This window comes from Epinephelus lanceolatus, chromosome 18, assembly GCF_041903045.1.
Source record: "Epinephelus lanceolatus isolate andai-2023 chromosome 18, ASM4190304v1, whole genome shotgun sequence".
NCBI classification, from domain to species: Eukaryota; Metazoa; Chordata; class Actinopteri; order Perciformes; family Serranidae; genus Epinephelus; species Epinephelus lanceolatus.
The window spans coordinates 36,619,546-36,634,700 of NC_135751.1; the positions used below are offsets into that span (position 1 = coordinate 36,619,546).

The 15,155-nt window shown below is 43.0% G+C and overlaps 1 protein-coding gene across 1 annotated transcript in view; it reads left to right on the forward strand.

Moving 5' to 3' along the window:
* The window catches only part of fscn1a (fascin actin-bundling protein 1a), a 32,010-nt gene extending 26,176 nt beyond the window's left edge, over positions 1-5,834 (forward strand). Inside the window, exons 3-5 of the mRNA XM_033645036.2 lie at positions 278-399; positions 2,914-3,081; positions 3,687-5,834. Coding sequence (XP_033500927.1) covers positions 278-399; positions 2,914-3,081; positions 3,687-3,895 — 499 coding nt within the window. The 3' untranslated portion in view covers positions 3,896-5,834. The remainder of the gene's footprint in view (positions 1-277; positions 400-2,913; positions 3,082-3,686) is intronic.
* Positions 5,835-15,155: the final 9,321 nt, after the last annotated feature.

The following is a 15,155-nucleotide window of genomic DNA, read 5'->3' on the forward strand; positions in this document are numbered from 1 at the left end:
GTGAAGTTGAATCAAATTCTTAGTTAATCCTTTCACTTGGCACAAAGACTACAAGTGAAGCTTATCCCACTACCTTGACCCTACCTATCCGATTACAGCTACTTAAGTTGTGGATTAAACAGGTGTGTGTAGTTTTCAGCAACAGGAGAGTTAAATGTGACTGTGTGTTTACACCTGACACTCACACAAGTGTGCCACTGGATCTCTAACTGCCATGTAAATGTAATTATCCCGCTTATCTCTCATGCCTTCACTTTCCCTCTTTCTCTCTGTGCAGGTCAGCTAATTGCTACTTTGACATTGAGTGGCGTGGGAAGAGGCTGACTCTCCGGGCTGCCAATGGGAAATACGTCGCCGCCAAGAAAAACGGCCAGCTAGCAGCCACCATCGACTCTGCCGGTCGGTGAGATTTGTTGATTCAGCCGTTCAGACAATGACACGTAGCTAACTGATTTACTTTTCAGCAGCGATGGGGGATTTCAGCACAGCGCAGGAATTAAATCATGGCTGGATGTTCCAGTAGTTTCTGAGCTTCAAAGGCCTCAGTGCCGGTTCTGTTTCGTAACAGCAGAACATAGCTGTTTACTCTTCGGAGAATGAGCTTCATTGCAATCTGTGTCTTTGTTCCACTGCCATGCTCATGCTGTGTTTCTATTTGAGTCAATCATGTTGATTGGAAACATCATGAGAAAACTCCAGAGTATGCAGAGTCACTGAGGAGCTTGTGACACAAAAACAGTGGAGGAAAAACAGTTTTACTCAAGTACTCTATTTAAGTACAAGTACCTCAACATGATTCATCAGTATAAACAATCTAACTATGTCATATATAATAATGTATCTGTCTCAGGGGACATTTTACAACAGAACAAGTATTTTTACTTTAATTCTACTTAAGCAAGATGCTGACTGCAGGTACTTTGACTTCAGTAAAGGTTTTGATCTAGGTGCACATAACCCACAGTAACACAGCAAATTCTGTTCTTACAGTACATGTTCATTAATGAGCTTAAGAGATGCTGGGAGGTTGTTTTTTTGTTGCCTTTGTACAGAGCCAGGTTAGCCAGTTCCCTTTGTTTCCACTGTTTGTGCTAAGCTTAGTTAACCAGGTGCTGGCTGAAGCCTTACATTTAACAGACAGGTATGAGAGCAGTTTTGATCTTCTAAAGTGGGATTTATACTTCTGCCGTACCCTACGCCCCTAGCCCAACTTATACCTCCCCAGAAATGTAACTACGCTCCTAGCAACGCAGACCTCCTGTCTGATTCTGTAATCTGAAACCATTTCCCTCAGTGGAAACAAAGCTTTTATTTACTTTAATTTCACAGATAAGAAACAATAAATTGTGAAGACAATAAGGCCTCCACAAAAATAGTATTTTAAGTCTTGTGTGTGATTTATCCTGGCTTCATATGAGCAGAGGAAATCTCCGCTCGTTGCTAGGCTAATTCATACAATGTAAAATGCCATAGGCTCTTGCTAATAACGTTAGCATGTTGTATTTGTTTGGAAAACATGTTTAGTATAAGACAGTTGTTTTGTCGGTGAACCTTGTGAGTTGTAATGCAGCTGAATTTAGCTTTGGTAAATGTTGCTGTTGTCCCTGGCTTCATATGAGTAGAGGAAAAAGTCAGCTAAATGCTAGGCTAATTTATACAATGTAAAATGCCATAGGCTTGTGCTAATAACATTAGCATGTTGTATTTGTGGAAAAAATGTGTCCAGATAAAGACAAGTGTTTGTCTGTGAATGCTGCGAGTTACAAGTTATTTGCTGTTTAATGTTACATTACCTAACTTTACTGTTATATCAAAATATTAGGTTGTATTGTTGACCTTACTAAAATTGGTGCAGGGCCTGGGGCTTAATCTAATTAACGAACGTGCACTGCTGATGATTGTCTCTTGCGGGCGTACACAATATCAGATTTCCTTCTCCAAGCTCGGGACCAGAAAGGGTCCGACAGAGGAGGTGGGCCCAAGCCTGGAGCTCTGCAGCTAGATCCATCTCAGCAAGACGGCAAATAAACATATTTCACAAAATGTCAAAATCTACAACTTTTTAATAACGCCAGCCCACACAGATGCTACAAACAGCCAATGTGAAGACTTTGCAGAGATTCTGGCCATTAGAGCATCTGCTTTCATGGCTGCAAAGTAACAAGCCTCATGTCAGCAAGCAGATCAGAAGATAGTCCAATTATAAGGCGGGCGCTGGGTGCTGGCATTAGTGGATCAAAGCACAAGTTTTTACTTTGTGCTGCAGTTTCTGATGAGGGAGCTGTTGGCTGCCACACTGATCTTTTTAGGACACGTTTGAAGCCAAGTTGCTTTGCATACATTTTTAATGAGATGTATGAAACTCAGCATTTTAACCTCAAAGACTGAGCTGCAGTATAATGCACAACTTTGTGTTTATATGCAGGATTTCCTTTTTTAAAAACCAGACTTGTAGAGAAGTAATCCCTCTGAGTCATCACTTATGACCCACTAGAAGTGTGTGGTGGTATATTTATCTGCAGAGACTCTGCGCTCTGCTTGTATTTTCTTATTTTCTGCACTTTGGGACATTCAGGGCATGTACTCCCACAGCGCTCAGGTGAGGTTGAGGCTTTATAAAAAGGAAGCGACCAGGTGCCAGACTGTGAGCACCAGGCATACAAGAGACATAGTGCTGAAAAATGCAAATATAGCGAGGCGAAACATAGAACGAGAGTGAACCTGGGGTTGGCTTTTACTTTCACATTTGCTCATTAGCATGTTTACAACAATCCTGCATAGTAAACCTTAAATGAAATGTATTTAAGTCAGTCATTTAAGCCCACAGTGAAATAAACTGTTGAGCATGTTGTGTCTTTTATGGTAATTTATACACTCTCCAGTAAGCATGTTGTGCCCTCTGTCTGTCTCCAGGTGAGTCTGAGGAGTTTCTCATGAAGCTGATTAACCGCCCGATCATCGTGCTGCGAGGGGAGCACGGCTTCATCGGCTGCAGGAAGGTGACAGGGACGCTTGACTCCAACCGCTCCTCCTATGACTACTTCACCCTGGAGTTCAGAGATGGAGCCTACAGCCTGCAAGGTCAGTTTAAGCGTGTTAGCTAACCGACTACAAAGTCACTTCATTACACCACCTTGTATTTTTTTATACAGAACCAAATCACGCCCGCATAATGCTGCCCCCAGTGAGTGATTTAGATAGCATGAGGGGTTGTAGGGACAAACGCGGCATGACAGGCGTGACATGTAACACAGCAGCGTTGGCCTCTAGTGTGACACAATATATATGTCAGTAGCACTTTATGGCATAACATTCATTTACCATCCCTGTTCGGACTGTGTCCACAAAATGTTCTTGCTGAAGGACATCTTGGCTACTTTGGGATGTAAACTTGCACATGTGCAGCATTGTTCCACAGGCAGCAGGAAGGTAAAGCTTGTTTGAGCGTGTGTAGGGACCTCCTGCAGGCATACGAGGGATTAAATCATTAATTCTCATTATGGATTTAGGTTTGGGCCAAAAAGAGGGATTTGATTCGGATAATTTCCCCGCCTTTGCATTATGTAATTCAAACAATGCAGTTTTAAGCCGTATCTTTTGTTCCCTCTTCCGTTTTTTCACACCCTTCCCCCACCTTTCTGCCACATGACACCCCCAACTCAACTCCATCTCCTCTCCTCCTGCAGACTCCACGGGTAAATACTGGATGGTGGGTAATGAGCAGTCGGTGGTGAGCAGCAGCGACACACCCGTCGACTTCCTCTTTGAGTTTTGCGACTACAACAAGCTGGCCGTCCGCCACGCCGCTGATGGGAAGTACCTGCGTGGTGACCACGCTGGTGTCCTGAAGGCCAACGCTGATGACCTGGAAACCGCCACACTCTGGGAGTACTGAGGGAAGCGGGGATGCAGTCGCCCACTGCTGCAATGCTGATGAATGAAGTGTGGCGATGCAGCACGACCCGTCCATACATCTACCTATCCACACCCTCCACTCCCCCTCCTGTCCTGTTCCTCATATTATAACCTGACTTTATATGTTGATAAACTGCACAGAGAGAACGGGGAGGACAGAAGACGAAAGGAAGGAGACACTCCTTTCTCTCCTGCCTCCCTTTTCCTTCCCTTTATCCTCCCTTTCCCAGCTCTGCTCTGCAGCGCCGACCTTTATCTGTTGCCATAGTTACCGTGGGGCTGTGCACTTTCTTCTGCTCCGATCTGGTTCGCTGCTCGACCTGCCACACACTCCCTCCTCGCCTTACAATTGGGCCGTCCCTCTCCCAGAGCAGAGCAGAGCCACGTTTAAAGAGCCCCCTCCTCTCTGAGTTCGACCCCCCTCGTCTTTCCACTTGTCTCTATTGTCTGTCTGAGCAGCACATGGTGGCAGTATTTATGGTATCTGACCTGGTCTGCTGGATCTGCTTCTACCTGATCTAATCTCCCAAAACAGATCCACCACCACCAGATAAAATCTGCTTCCTGTTAGCTGGATATACAAGGCAGAGACGGTGGGTCTGTTTTCGTGCGGTTGCATCCTGTAGAAAACAGATTTACTGCTTCTGTCAGACCGGGCCGAGTATGTTTGTTTTCATGAGCGGGCGCCGTTGCCTCTGTGTGATGACCATGTGGTATAACTGGAGTGGATCTGATGATGATGAAGATATCGAAGATGATGTAACTGACGGGTTTATTAACCCCCCCCCACTCTTATTCATCTCAACTGTAAAATATTCAAATGTAAACCAGTTTCCTGTGTTGTTCTCTAGCTGTGTTCTCATTGGTTGCGGGGAAATTTTTACCCGGACCAAAACAAGGAAACGATAAACGAAAGAAAGGATATGACGTCAAAGTTTGGTGCCACTTCTATTGGAGTCAAAGTGGGCACGACATACACTATAACCATCGTATCTTTGGTGTTTCACCTTGGACTGAAATCACCTGATTACATCATGTGATGTCGACTGACGTTTTATATCGTAATGTGTGCGTTTGTTTTCCTTGTTATTGGTCTGCAAACATATCATAGCTCAAGTCAAGCCCATTTGCTCCAAAATGGCTGCACCATGATGCACAACTGAACGGGGAAGGTCGGATCTGTTATCGCTGACCAGACTGCAATTATAGCCAGTCGGCTATCGGTAACTTGCAGGTCACTTAAGTGATAAAGGTCCAGATTTACAGAGGCGTATACAACTTGCTGATTAGTGCCACCTCCTAACAACAATAGTAAACGTTACCGAAAGAGCTAGCTAATGTTAACCTTTCTGAGTATTGCAATTTTATGGCTTATTGTCGTCTGAAAAATTAAGCTACTCTGTGTCCCTCTCTTTCGGTGGGGAAAATGGAGTCAAAATACACAAGCTATCTGAGGAAATATGTCAACCAGTATATCAAACGTTAGCTTATTAAAGAGCAACAAATTACAGATGATTCTGTTAAAATGACAGGTCGTAAACGAGGAGATGGCGATCCCAGTCTGTTCCCTAATGACGGACAGAGCCGCAATCTGTTTGGAGACCAATAAAGAGGAAAACAAGTGTGCACATTTAGATTAAAAACATCAGTAAGCATTATGTAAAGTGTGTTTTTTAATTTAGAGAATTGATTTTTCAGTCAAAGGTGAAACAGCAAAGTTATGATGGCTTACAGTGTGATTTGGTGTGCCAAAATGGCACTACAGTCTGGCTCCAGTGCAAGATTTAACGTCCTTGATGTCCTTTCCTTCTTTTATAGCTTCCTTGACAGGATGTAGGAAGTTAAAACACTTACCTTCCTCCCCCTCTTCTCCACACACTAAACCTATTGTCCCGAGAACAGTATAAAGAAATTAAAAATAGAAATGGTGCGGCCACATACTGTATGTTTACTGCACTCACCTGTCTTACTGGAAGATTTAAAAAAAAACACTCCCTGATACACAGTTGGATTTCTTTTTCTATGTCCAAGGCACAGACATTATCATGGGTACAGTAGGTAGCCATAACAACTGGAGTGAAATGATTTATAGACCCTTTTGAAAGCTGCTTTTTGAATCCCTCAACCAAACCTTAGACCTCAGCCTTTATCTAGACCAAACCTTTGATACTGGATTAACAAACTATCATCTCACACACATACAACTGGAACCTGGTGCTACTAACTCATGACGTGTTCAGATTTGTTAGTCTCGTCGAGCATCTCACACTGTCTGGACCGACAGATAGTGGCTTTATGCTGCGTCCCTGCCCCTGCACTTGAGAGCCTTGCCATGAAACCGAAGGTGCTGAAAGAGTGCCCTTAATTACTTAAACCTGCTTCATCTTTAGTTTTAATTTCTGTCTGAGCTTTGAGGAGTGTCACGACAGCCTTCGTAATGAGATGTGACCAAATTGTGTTTGATTTTGTTGGAGTTTTATGTTCCTGACTCGTCAGCGAGGGCGGGATATGTTTAAAAAAGAAGAAAGAAAAGAAGCAGACTTTGAATTTGTCGTCTATTTAACTGAAGTGTCTGTTATGCAGTCGTGTAGCACAATGCACCCACCTTTGATTCTCTACCCTTCAGCTTCTCCACACATGTAAGTATGGTTTCTGTCTACTGATTTTTACAGTACAGTAAAGATTATCGTGGCGCTGAGCTCTGAATTGCTGGGCTCATCCATCCATCATCTCCATCATCAAACATTCCTCTGATGTGAAAATCAGTACGGAAAAACCAAACATCGTAGCCCTATAAAATGATACATGATTGTAGCCAGCTCCTCACCAAGTCCGTCCAATTTTCTCTCTGAAGTTTTTAACGTTTTGGCATGAAGGGTTGAGAATCTCAAGCGAATAAAAGGAGCGGTTGTCCCCGGAGAAACTCGTGTCTCCGAGGTAACCGAGACCGAGGCTTAGACAAACGGATGTGGAAGGGTAAACATGTGGTAATGACTGTGCCTTACTCTTGAGTTTTTGGGCAGTAGGAAAATAAAAGATGAAAAAAAAAGGATCCACATCTTTGCTTTGTATAACTGGAACTTCTTTTTGTATTATTATTTTGTATAATTTTTTTGATATTGTGGATTAACCTCTCTCTCGTGCCATTGGTTCACCTGAAATCCAACGACCAATAAAACTGGGATTTGGAATGCTAAAAGTTTCTTTCATTGTTTCTGTTTGTCCTTTCTTGATGAGTGTTCCCCTTAATAAACTACACATTCTTTTACAGTAGATATATAGTTAAAACAGTTGCAAGCACACTCAGGCTGAAACAGATTTTATCAGCTGTAGCTAATTAGCTAGTTAACGTCACTGTTTTAAAATGAGAAGTATTTAGGAGGCAGTAAGGTGGTGCAGTGGTTAGCATTGTTACCTCACAGTAAGAGGGTTTCCAGTTCGAACCCGGGTTGGGGGAGCCCCTCCGTGCAGAGCCACATGTAATCCCTGTGTCAGCATGGGCCTTCTCCAGGTACTCTGGCTTCCTGCCACAGTTCAAAGACATGCAGGTTAATTGGTGACTCTAAATTGGCCGCAGGTGTGAATGTAAGTGTGAATGGTTGTCTGTCTCTATGTGTCAGCCCTGTGATAGTCTGGTGACCTGTCCAGGGTGTACTCACCTAAGGGAGACAATAAAAACAAAAGTAATGGTCATTGAGTAACATTACAAGTTAACGTTCCACCTTAAATGTTGCCGGCAGTTGGCCCAGTGAATTAAAAAAAAAAGAATTCTCAGACTCCAACTGCTGTGACAGGCAGCAAAACATCCTTTATTTTTTAAAGTTATATTTTACTAATATATGTAAAACTCTCCACAGTATGAACAGTGGTTACATGAGCCTCAAAACCAGACACAACTCAGCTCTGAGCAGAGTGACAGTCCTCTATTGACCAATCAGACTGCAGTGTTCACAGCTCTACCTTTTAGTACCAGATCTGTGTGCTAGGTACCCCAACAGAGGGGCGTATGCACCAAGTGAGCAACTCCATTGGAATAGATAGGCGCCTTCTTGGCATCTGATATAGGTATTATCATCCATCTTTGGTGCGAGGCAGCTCCTGTGTTCAGCGATGATAAATCACTGTTTTTCTGAAAGGAGTCTGGCTTTGGAGAGAGCGATATAATGGCTTCATTTTCCTGTTGGAAACTGCTGTCTGACAGCAAGGTACGGTGTTGCAAATATTCTAAAAAGCCCGACACATGCCGTGTTTTTTTTGCACCCTCAAATTCATTGTTTTAAATGTGGACGTACGGCAGGTGCACTCAAAAGCCAGAGCGATGCCGTTCATAAGCGCCTGTTTCTGAGGGCATGATGGCTGTACCCTGAGATAAACTGATTTCAACTTTTGGAGTGCTGCATTGCTTGCTGCATGCCATGTGATGAAGAACAACGAATCACGGCCGACAGATATCTTTACCTTCTTCCGTAATCATCAGTCTGTGGTAAATATGACAAAGTTGATCATGTTAGAGCAGGGCTTTTCATCTCTCCCACAGACCATAGACCTACACGCTTATAAACAGCGCCTGGAGACTGGTGAGACTGATCAGCTCCACACTAGATGCAACCTACCACCATGCTTTAGAAAGATGCCTCAAAAAAAGCACATAAGTAGCAGCCACCGCCTGACCTCAGGTTTTCCAGGCAAGTAAAGATGCTGTATGTTTACGGCCTCTAAATGTAGCGTACACTTCAACTGATATTGATTTTTCTTAGGTGCCACTTTGTTTTAGGTGGCTAGAATATGTTTTGTTGCTGGCCCCGTCAACAGCATTAGATTGCTTAGCTTCCATGTCACACTCCAGCCTGCCTCTGCAAACTGGGGGTGTGATGACTGACATCTACTGTATGTAATATACGATACAGAAAAAAAACAAAAAACTGAACTATCCCTTTAAGGATCTACATTCTTGTTTGTTCTCACATGATGATTTTCCACCTACAAACACTACAATAGTCATAAACCTGCGCAGCTCTGGAAATCACAGCCTTTTCTTGCGCTCTGCTCGTTTCTCACATAATCACAGTGCTTCACGCTTGGTCTGCTGCCAGTTTCTGACCGCAGTGGGTCCATGTGCTGTCCCACTTACAAACACACATACATATGGAAAAACACACATTTTTCCTGCCTCCTCAATAGAGTCTTTGTGTCGAAACATTTATTCTCAGTGCAGGAAAAGGGCAACGCACCCCCCCTCCCCTTCTCGGAGATTCACACACATGAATACCATTCAGAGTGGTAATATAATGATGGAGCCTCCAGAGCAGGTCTCTAATCCCCCCCACCCCCACCACCCCTGCCACCACCACCGCCCGTCAGGCTCGCAGATCCCAGAGGAACACCCAACATGGCAAAACAAACACACCCCCCCTCCACCTAATCTCCTCCCCTCTGCTGCCTCATGTCCCACCTAATCTTTCTCCCCCCTCTCTCTGCTTTAACCATCAATCCCTCCATCCCTCTGATTCCTCCTCCCTTTTTTCCTCTCCTCCCTCTCCTGAACAATTTCTGCTGAAAAGATGAGTCACTCAAAATATGACCCAGATCCCAGAAATGGGTGCAGTGGTTTGTGGGTAAAGTGTCAGGCTGCAGGCAGAGCCGGCTGGAACTCAGAACAAATGAACGAGTGAAAAGAGGGGGGGAGGAGAGGCTGTGTGCGAAATGGCCGCCGTCTCCACCCACATCTGAGTCCCCCCCACCCCTTCACACACACACCTCCACCGACCGCCTTGTTGCCATGGAAACAGCAGCTGCCAGAAGCGAAGAGGTCTGAATCAAAGAGTGTGTGGCGTCGTCAAGGGCCAGAAATGTCAAAAACCTTCATTACATCCAAAATGCAGGCTGACTGAGGCCCAGTGAGGCTTGTGTGGTTTGAGTAGGTGGGCGCGCACTGAGCTTAGAGGGGGGTTAGGGATGAGGAGCCCAGGGGAGCAGGAGGAGAAGGAGGAGGGCGGGGGCGTCTGCCTTTGATCAGAAAAGCCCTCATCATTGAGGAAACAGCACAAGGCCAAACTCTGCTGAACTGCTCCCTGTCCTCCCTCCTGTACTCCTCCCATCTATTCCACTGTATCCACTCCATCTAAGCACCTTTCTACCGGCTCTCCTCACTCTAATCAAATCTATGTCCACCCGTGTCTTTCCATCACTCACGTGGCCAGGCAGTGAGTCAGTGGGTCAGTCAGTAATCTCTTTAGGGGATGTGAAGGAGCATCATGGGTCCGTGCAGGATGAAAAGCAGGTTGACTCAATATGACCGATGATCAGTCATCAGAGACAGAGAGGGCGCTTCAGGCGTACTCTCACATCTGCTGTGTGTGGTGTGTCAGAGGACGTGTTTACACCTTAAAAATAAGCCACATGTTGCCCGATTATAGCGACACATTCCTCCTTAAAAATGACAGCAGCTCTGTTAGGCTGTAGAGACAGAGGTGCTTTGAGCTAAATGCTAACGTAAGCATGCTAACGTGCTCACAATGACACGCTGGGTGCCAGAGCAGCCTCAGGCAAATTTGCAAATGATTAGGATTGTGGTGGTGATCCAGAGGTTAGATTTTCAACATGAGATGTGTTCATTGTTTTCTTGTCTAAACAGTGAAGCTACGCAGGATAAAGACTTCATTTCAAAACCTCAGTGAGGGTTTGCAGGGATCAGGAAATCAGTTTAACTTAAAGGGGACCTATTCTGCTCATATTTGTGCTGTGGTTTTCTACTAGAACATGTTTACATGCTTTAATGTTCAAAAAACATATATGATAATTATCAATTTAAGAAAACAGAATTGCACTAAAATAAGTGATATAGTTTTATAGTTTGCTTTCAAATAGTCAGTAAAAACTACAACAACAGTAACTCAGAGTGAGACTCAGATTCTGTTACAATATTAACAGTTCAACAAAATAAAATCTACCACAAATTACAGATTTAAACAGCTCCCAAATACAAAAAATGTCCCCTGGGATCTATATATATCTAAATCAACAGGTGATTTCCTTCTTTTAGTAAAATCCTAAATAATTGAGTTGTTTTTCCACCTGGACCTTTATGCTCTGCCATTTCTCCTCTAATCATCACTCTGTAACCTGTGACAGGCTGTTATGATACCACAACTATCACACATTCACATATAAGAGTTTTTTGTCGAGCCGCGTGCGCCACGTAGGTTTACATTACCAAAGGTTTATGACAAAATCACTTGACGACATCAATTCCAGTGTGCGCACGGTGAGAGAGGAGAGGGAGAGACGCTGTGCTGCTGCCAGAGGAGCCGCTGAATGAGTTCCCTCTGAGCTGTAAGTCACTAAAAGAGGCTGAGAACGCAGGCAACAAAAAGGTTTATCTTGGGTGCGTCGGTACAATGGACAACCAAGAAAGGGCGGCAGAGGAGATACCTGCACACCAATGCAACTGGGCTGGACAGCCACAGAAAGGGTTCACAGGCTGAGATCAATGCAAAAAATAAAATTCAATTAGGACATCCGTACACAAAAAGAAGGGTGCTCAAAGTGTAAAAAGTGATAAAAAGTGAATAAAAACAGCAGCAGCACGAAAAAAAAAAAATTACAAAATATGACGAAGATCATCTAATTAGTGGCACCAGCTGACTGATTCATCACACCTGGTAGTAACCTGCATGTGTCTCTATCTGTTCTGTAAAGCAGAACTTTGAGCACCCTTCTTTTTGTGCATGGATCTTCTAAATACATTGACATTTTTTTTGCATTGATCTCAACCTGTGAACCTTTTTGTGGCTGTCCAGCCAAGTTGCATTGGTGTGCGAGTATCTCCTCTTCCGTCCTTTATTAGATGGAGTATAAAATTGTAAGAAACGTGAATTACAAACTAGGTGGATGAAAATATAAATCTTCACGTATACGTAGATCCAGTTTTTATTTGTGAATCTCATCTCTACATTTGCAGATTTACAACATGAGTCTATTTATTTTAATTTGTGGAATTTGTTTGTGTGTTTGCAGATCTGTTCCACATCTGTCGTAGATTTAAAGTCCAAAAACTAACAAAGAGCATGTGAGTGTTTAACTAGTCGGCAGGTATGAAACATCCTACAAAGACTTTACCGGCAGCTGTACTGAGCAGCGCAGCTGTGAAAGCACACACTCATTAAAGATACACACAAACAATAACAGACACAAACAGTGCCAGCGGAGGTGGAGCGGCAGAAACCGTCTGGGGAGCAAATGCTGCCAGACACCAGCGGCCCATGAGGACGAGGCAGCAGAGGGCTTTAATATGCATGCATGCAAACACACACACTCGCATGGCATACACAGTGTGTGACTCTCGGGGTGTGAAGGTTGTCCCGGTCACATATAAAACAGGAATATGTGTGTTTGTGTGTGTGGACACATTGTGCTGTTACAGTCACGCTCTCACAGAAACAGGAAGCTGCAGCAGAGGCGGTGTTTGTCCCTCTCAGGTGTCCGGCAGATATGCAGGTCATGTCTGGTTCATATTTCCAGGACTTTTCAGACAGAAATGCTTCTTGAATTTATCTCATCAAACCCATTCAGAGCATCAGACTCACACCAGTCTATTCACCGGGAGGACTGATGGTGTGTATTCAGTGGTGAATGGAGAACAGTGTTATTTTACAGATAAGGCACATTTCATACACAATGACACTTACTTACTGCATGAAAGAGATAAAACTGGATAGCAAGAGATAAAAAGAAAGACCTACCCTGGGAAAAACAAGCTTGGTGCAGGCGATGGGACAAGATTTTGGTATCAGTGGTGTTCTGGTGTCCATTTGAAGTCTGTTTGCAGTCTGAGTGGTATCCCGTTTGCATGGCAGGTAAACAGTCTGTGTGGAGAGGTCAAACATATTAGGTGGAGTACAATCTTAGCAACTCATCAACTATTGTCTGACAGTGAGTACTGCTTTTTTTTGTATCTGTATTTATATGCAGATGCCTGTTTACAGAGATTAGACAAAATGACCAGTGCATGGAAGAGGAAGTTTTGGCTCTGATATCCCCTGGCAAAACCGGATCAGCCTGAAATTACTGGCTGTCTTCCCCAGAGGCTTATTGTTGTCAGACTGATAGCAAATGGGTTCTGAGATTGGGTGTAGGCCATATGGATAAAATCCTCTTTTGTATGTAAGTTTATATTGTAATATCAATGTATATATTGTGATATATGTAATAACAAATTTAAAAATCAGTTGCTGGATAACCCTGCAAGTTAAAAACCCTGCAAGTTAAAAACCTTGTCAGTGGGGAATGAGTGTTTCCAAAAATCCTACCACATCACGACCTTCTGACCGTTCTTCATTTGCACCCACTCATATCTCTATCTCCTGGACCTGTTCTGAGAGCGTGGGGAGCAATGTCTCTATCTTGATCAATGTGGTTTGAATGTCAGCTGTTATCTTATCGATATGCTCGGTGAGGTCATCTTTGGGTTCCTGGATAGCCTCCAAAAGGTTACAGAGGAACGTGTTGGCTTCTTCTGGCCCAGCTGCCATTGTTCCTGACAGATGCCCAGTGCGCAAGCGATGTGAGAGTCTGAGGTGTAGTTTTACTTTGTTTTTTCTTCCGAAAATTGTAGCTTGCCATACAAAAGTTGACTTGGTGTCTCTTTTCTCGTTCGTTACTCAAGGTTATGAGGAAATAAAGAAGGATCAAGGCAGTTTTCGAGGCCGACCACTGAGAGCTCACAAACCTTAGTGGCATCCGGAAGTCTCCCTTTGCAAGTTAAAAACCTGATAAATACGTCACATTGATTCAAAAATTACATAAAAATTCAATGTCACCATAAAGCAGTCACGCTCATTGACATGCAGCATTGCTGACAATGTCTAATAAAACCAGAGACATAAAAGAGATGGCTACTCTTGTATAAATAGTGTGGTTATATTTCTGATGGTTCAAGAAATTGATAACTTCTTACGGTTGGCTACATATCATCACATTGCCCAACTCTGTTAAAATATCACAAATAGTGCTTTTTAGCTAAATGCTTATGTGATGAAATAAAAATCCTTTAAGGCATTATAATGAGAAATGCTCTTACGATGTCAGCATGTTGATGTCTAACATGTATAATGTTCACTATGGGTGTAAATCACAGTTTCATCATTATATATTATATCAATTCTTTTTTCGTATTTTATCTACTGTAATTACACAGATAAACAATAAATTGTGTGGATAATAAATCCTCCACAAAAACATCATTTTAAGTCTTGTGTGTGATTTATCCTGCCTTCATATGAGCAGAAGAAATCTATGCTCGTCGCTAGGCTAATTTATACAATGTGAAATGCCATAGGCTTGTGCTAATAACGTTAGCATGTTATGTTTGCTTGGAAGACGTGTTTAGTATAAGACAGTTGTTTTGTCGATGAACCCTGTGAGTTGTAATGGAGCCGAATTTTATGTTACCTTTGTTAAATGTTGCTGTTGCCCCTGGCTTCATATGAGAAGACGAAATCTCCTATAGCCGCTAGGCTAATTTATACAATGTAAAATGCCATAGGCTTGTGCTAATAACGTTAGCATGATGTATTTGTGGGGAAAATGTGTCCAGATAAAGACAAGTGTTTGTCTGTGAATAATGCAAGTTATAGTGAAGCTGATTTGTGTACTTGTGTTGTTTAATGTGTGTTTAATGTGTGTTTTGAATCAACTAAACTTTACAGCACTTCACAGAAGCCTCCGCCGTCGACTAGTGTTCTGGAGGTGTAACTGCAGAAGCTAAACCAAACTAGAGCTTTTCCCCACAAATTCAGGTCTATCTGGCTCAAAACCCCGAAGTAAAACTTCTACCAACAGCCATAAAACATGGATTAATAACAATATAATTTAAGATATAAAATTCAGCTCAATAAAAACTGTCAAGGTTCACAGACATGTCAATACTTTTATGCAAGTCTCCCATCATTAGCTTTAGCATGCTAACCTAGCAAAAATTAGCCTAGCCGTTGGCGGACTTTCCTCTACTCATAGCTTAACATATTAAATGTATTATCTATTATTTTTCTTACTCACCACTGGTTAAAGTCACTGCATCTCCCGACAGAATAGTATAGTTGAACTTCAGCCTGCAAAAACATTTTTCAGACTGATATTGTTGAAATAGAACAGCTAATGTTGCTGAAGAAGTTAGCAGGATGAGATGCTAGTTCAGGCGGGTAACGTTACTTCCGGTTTTTATGTCACAACTGCATTGCTTA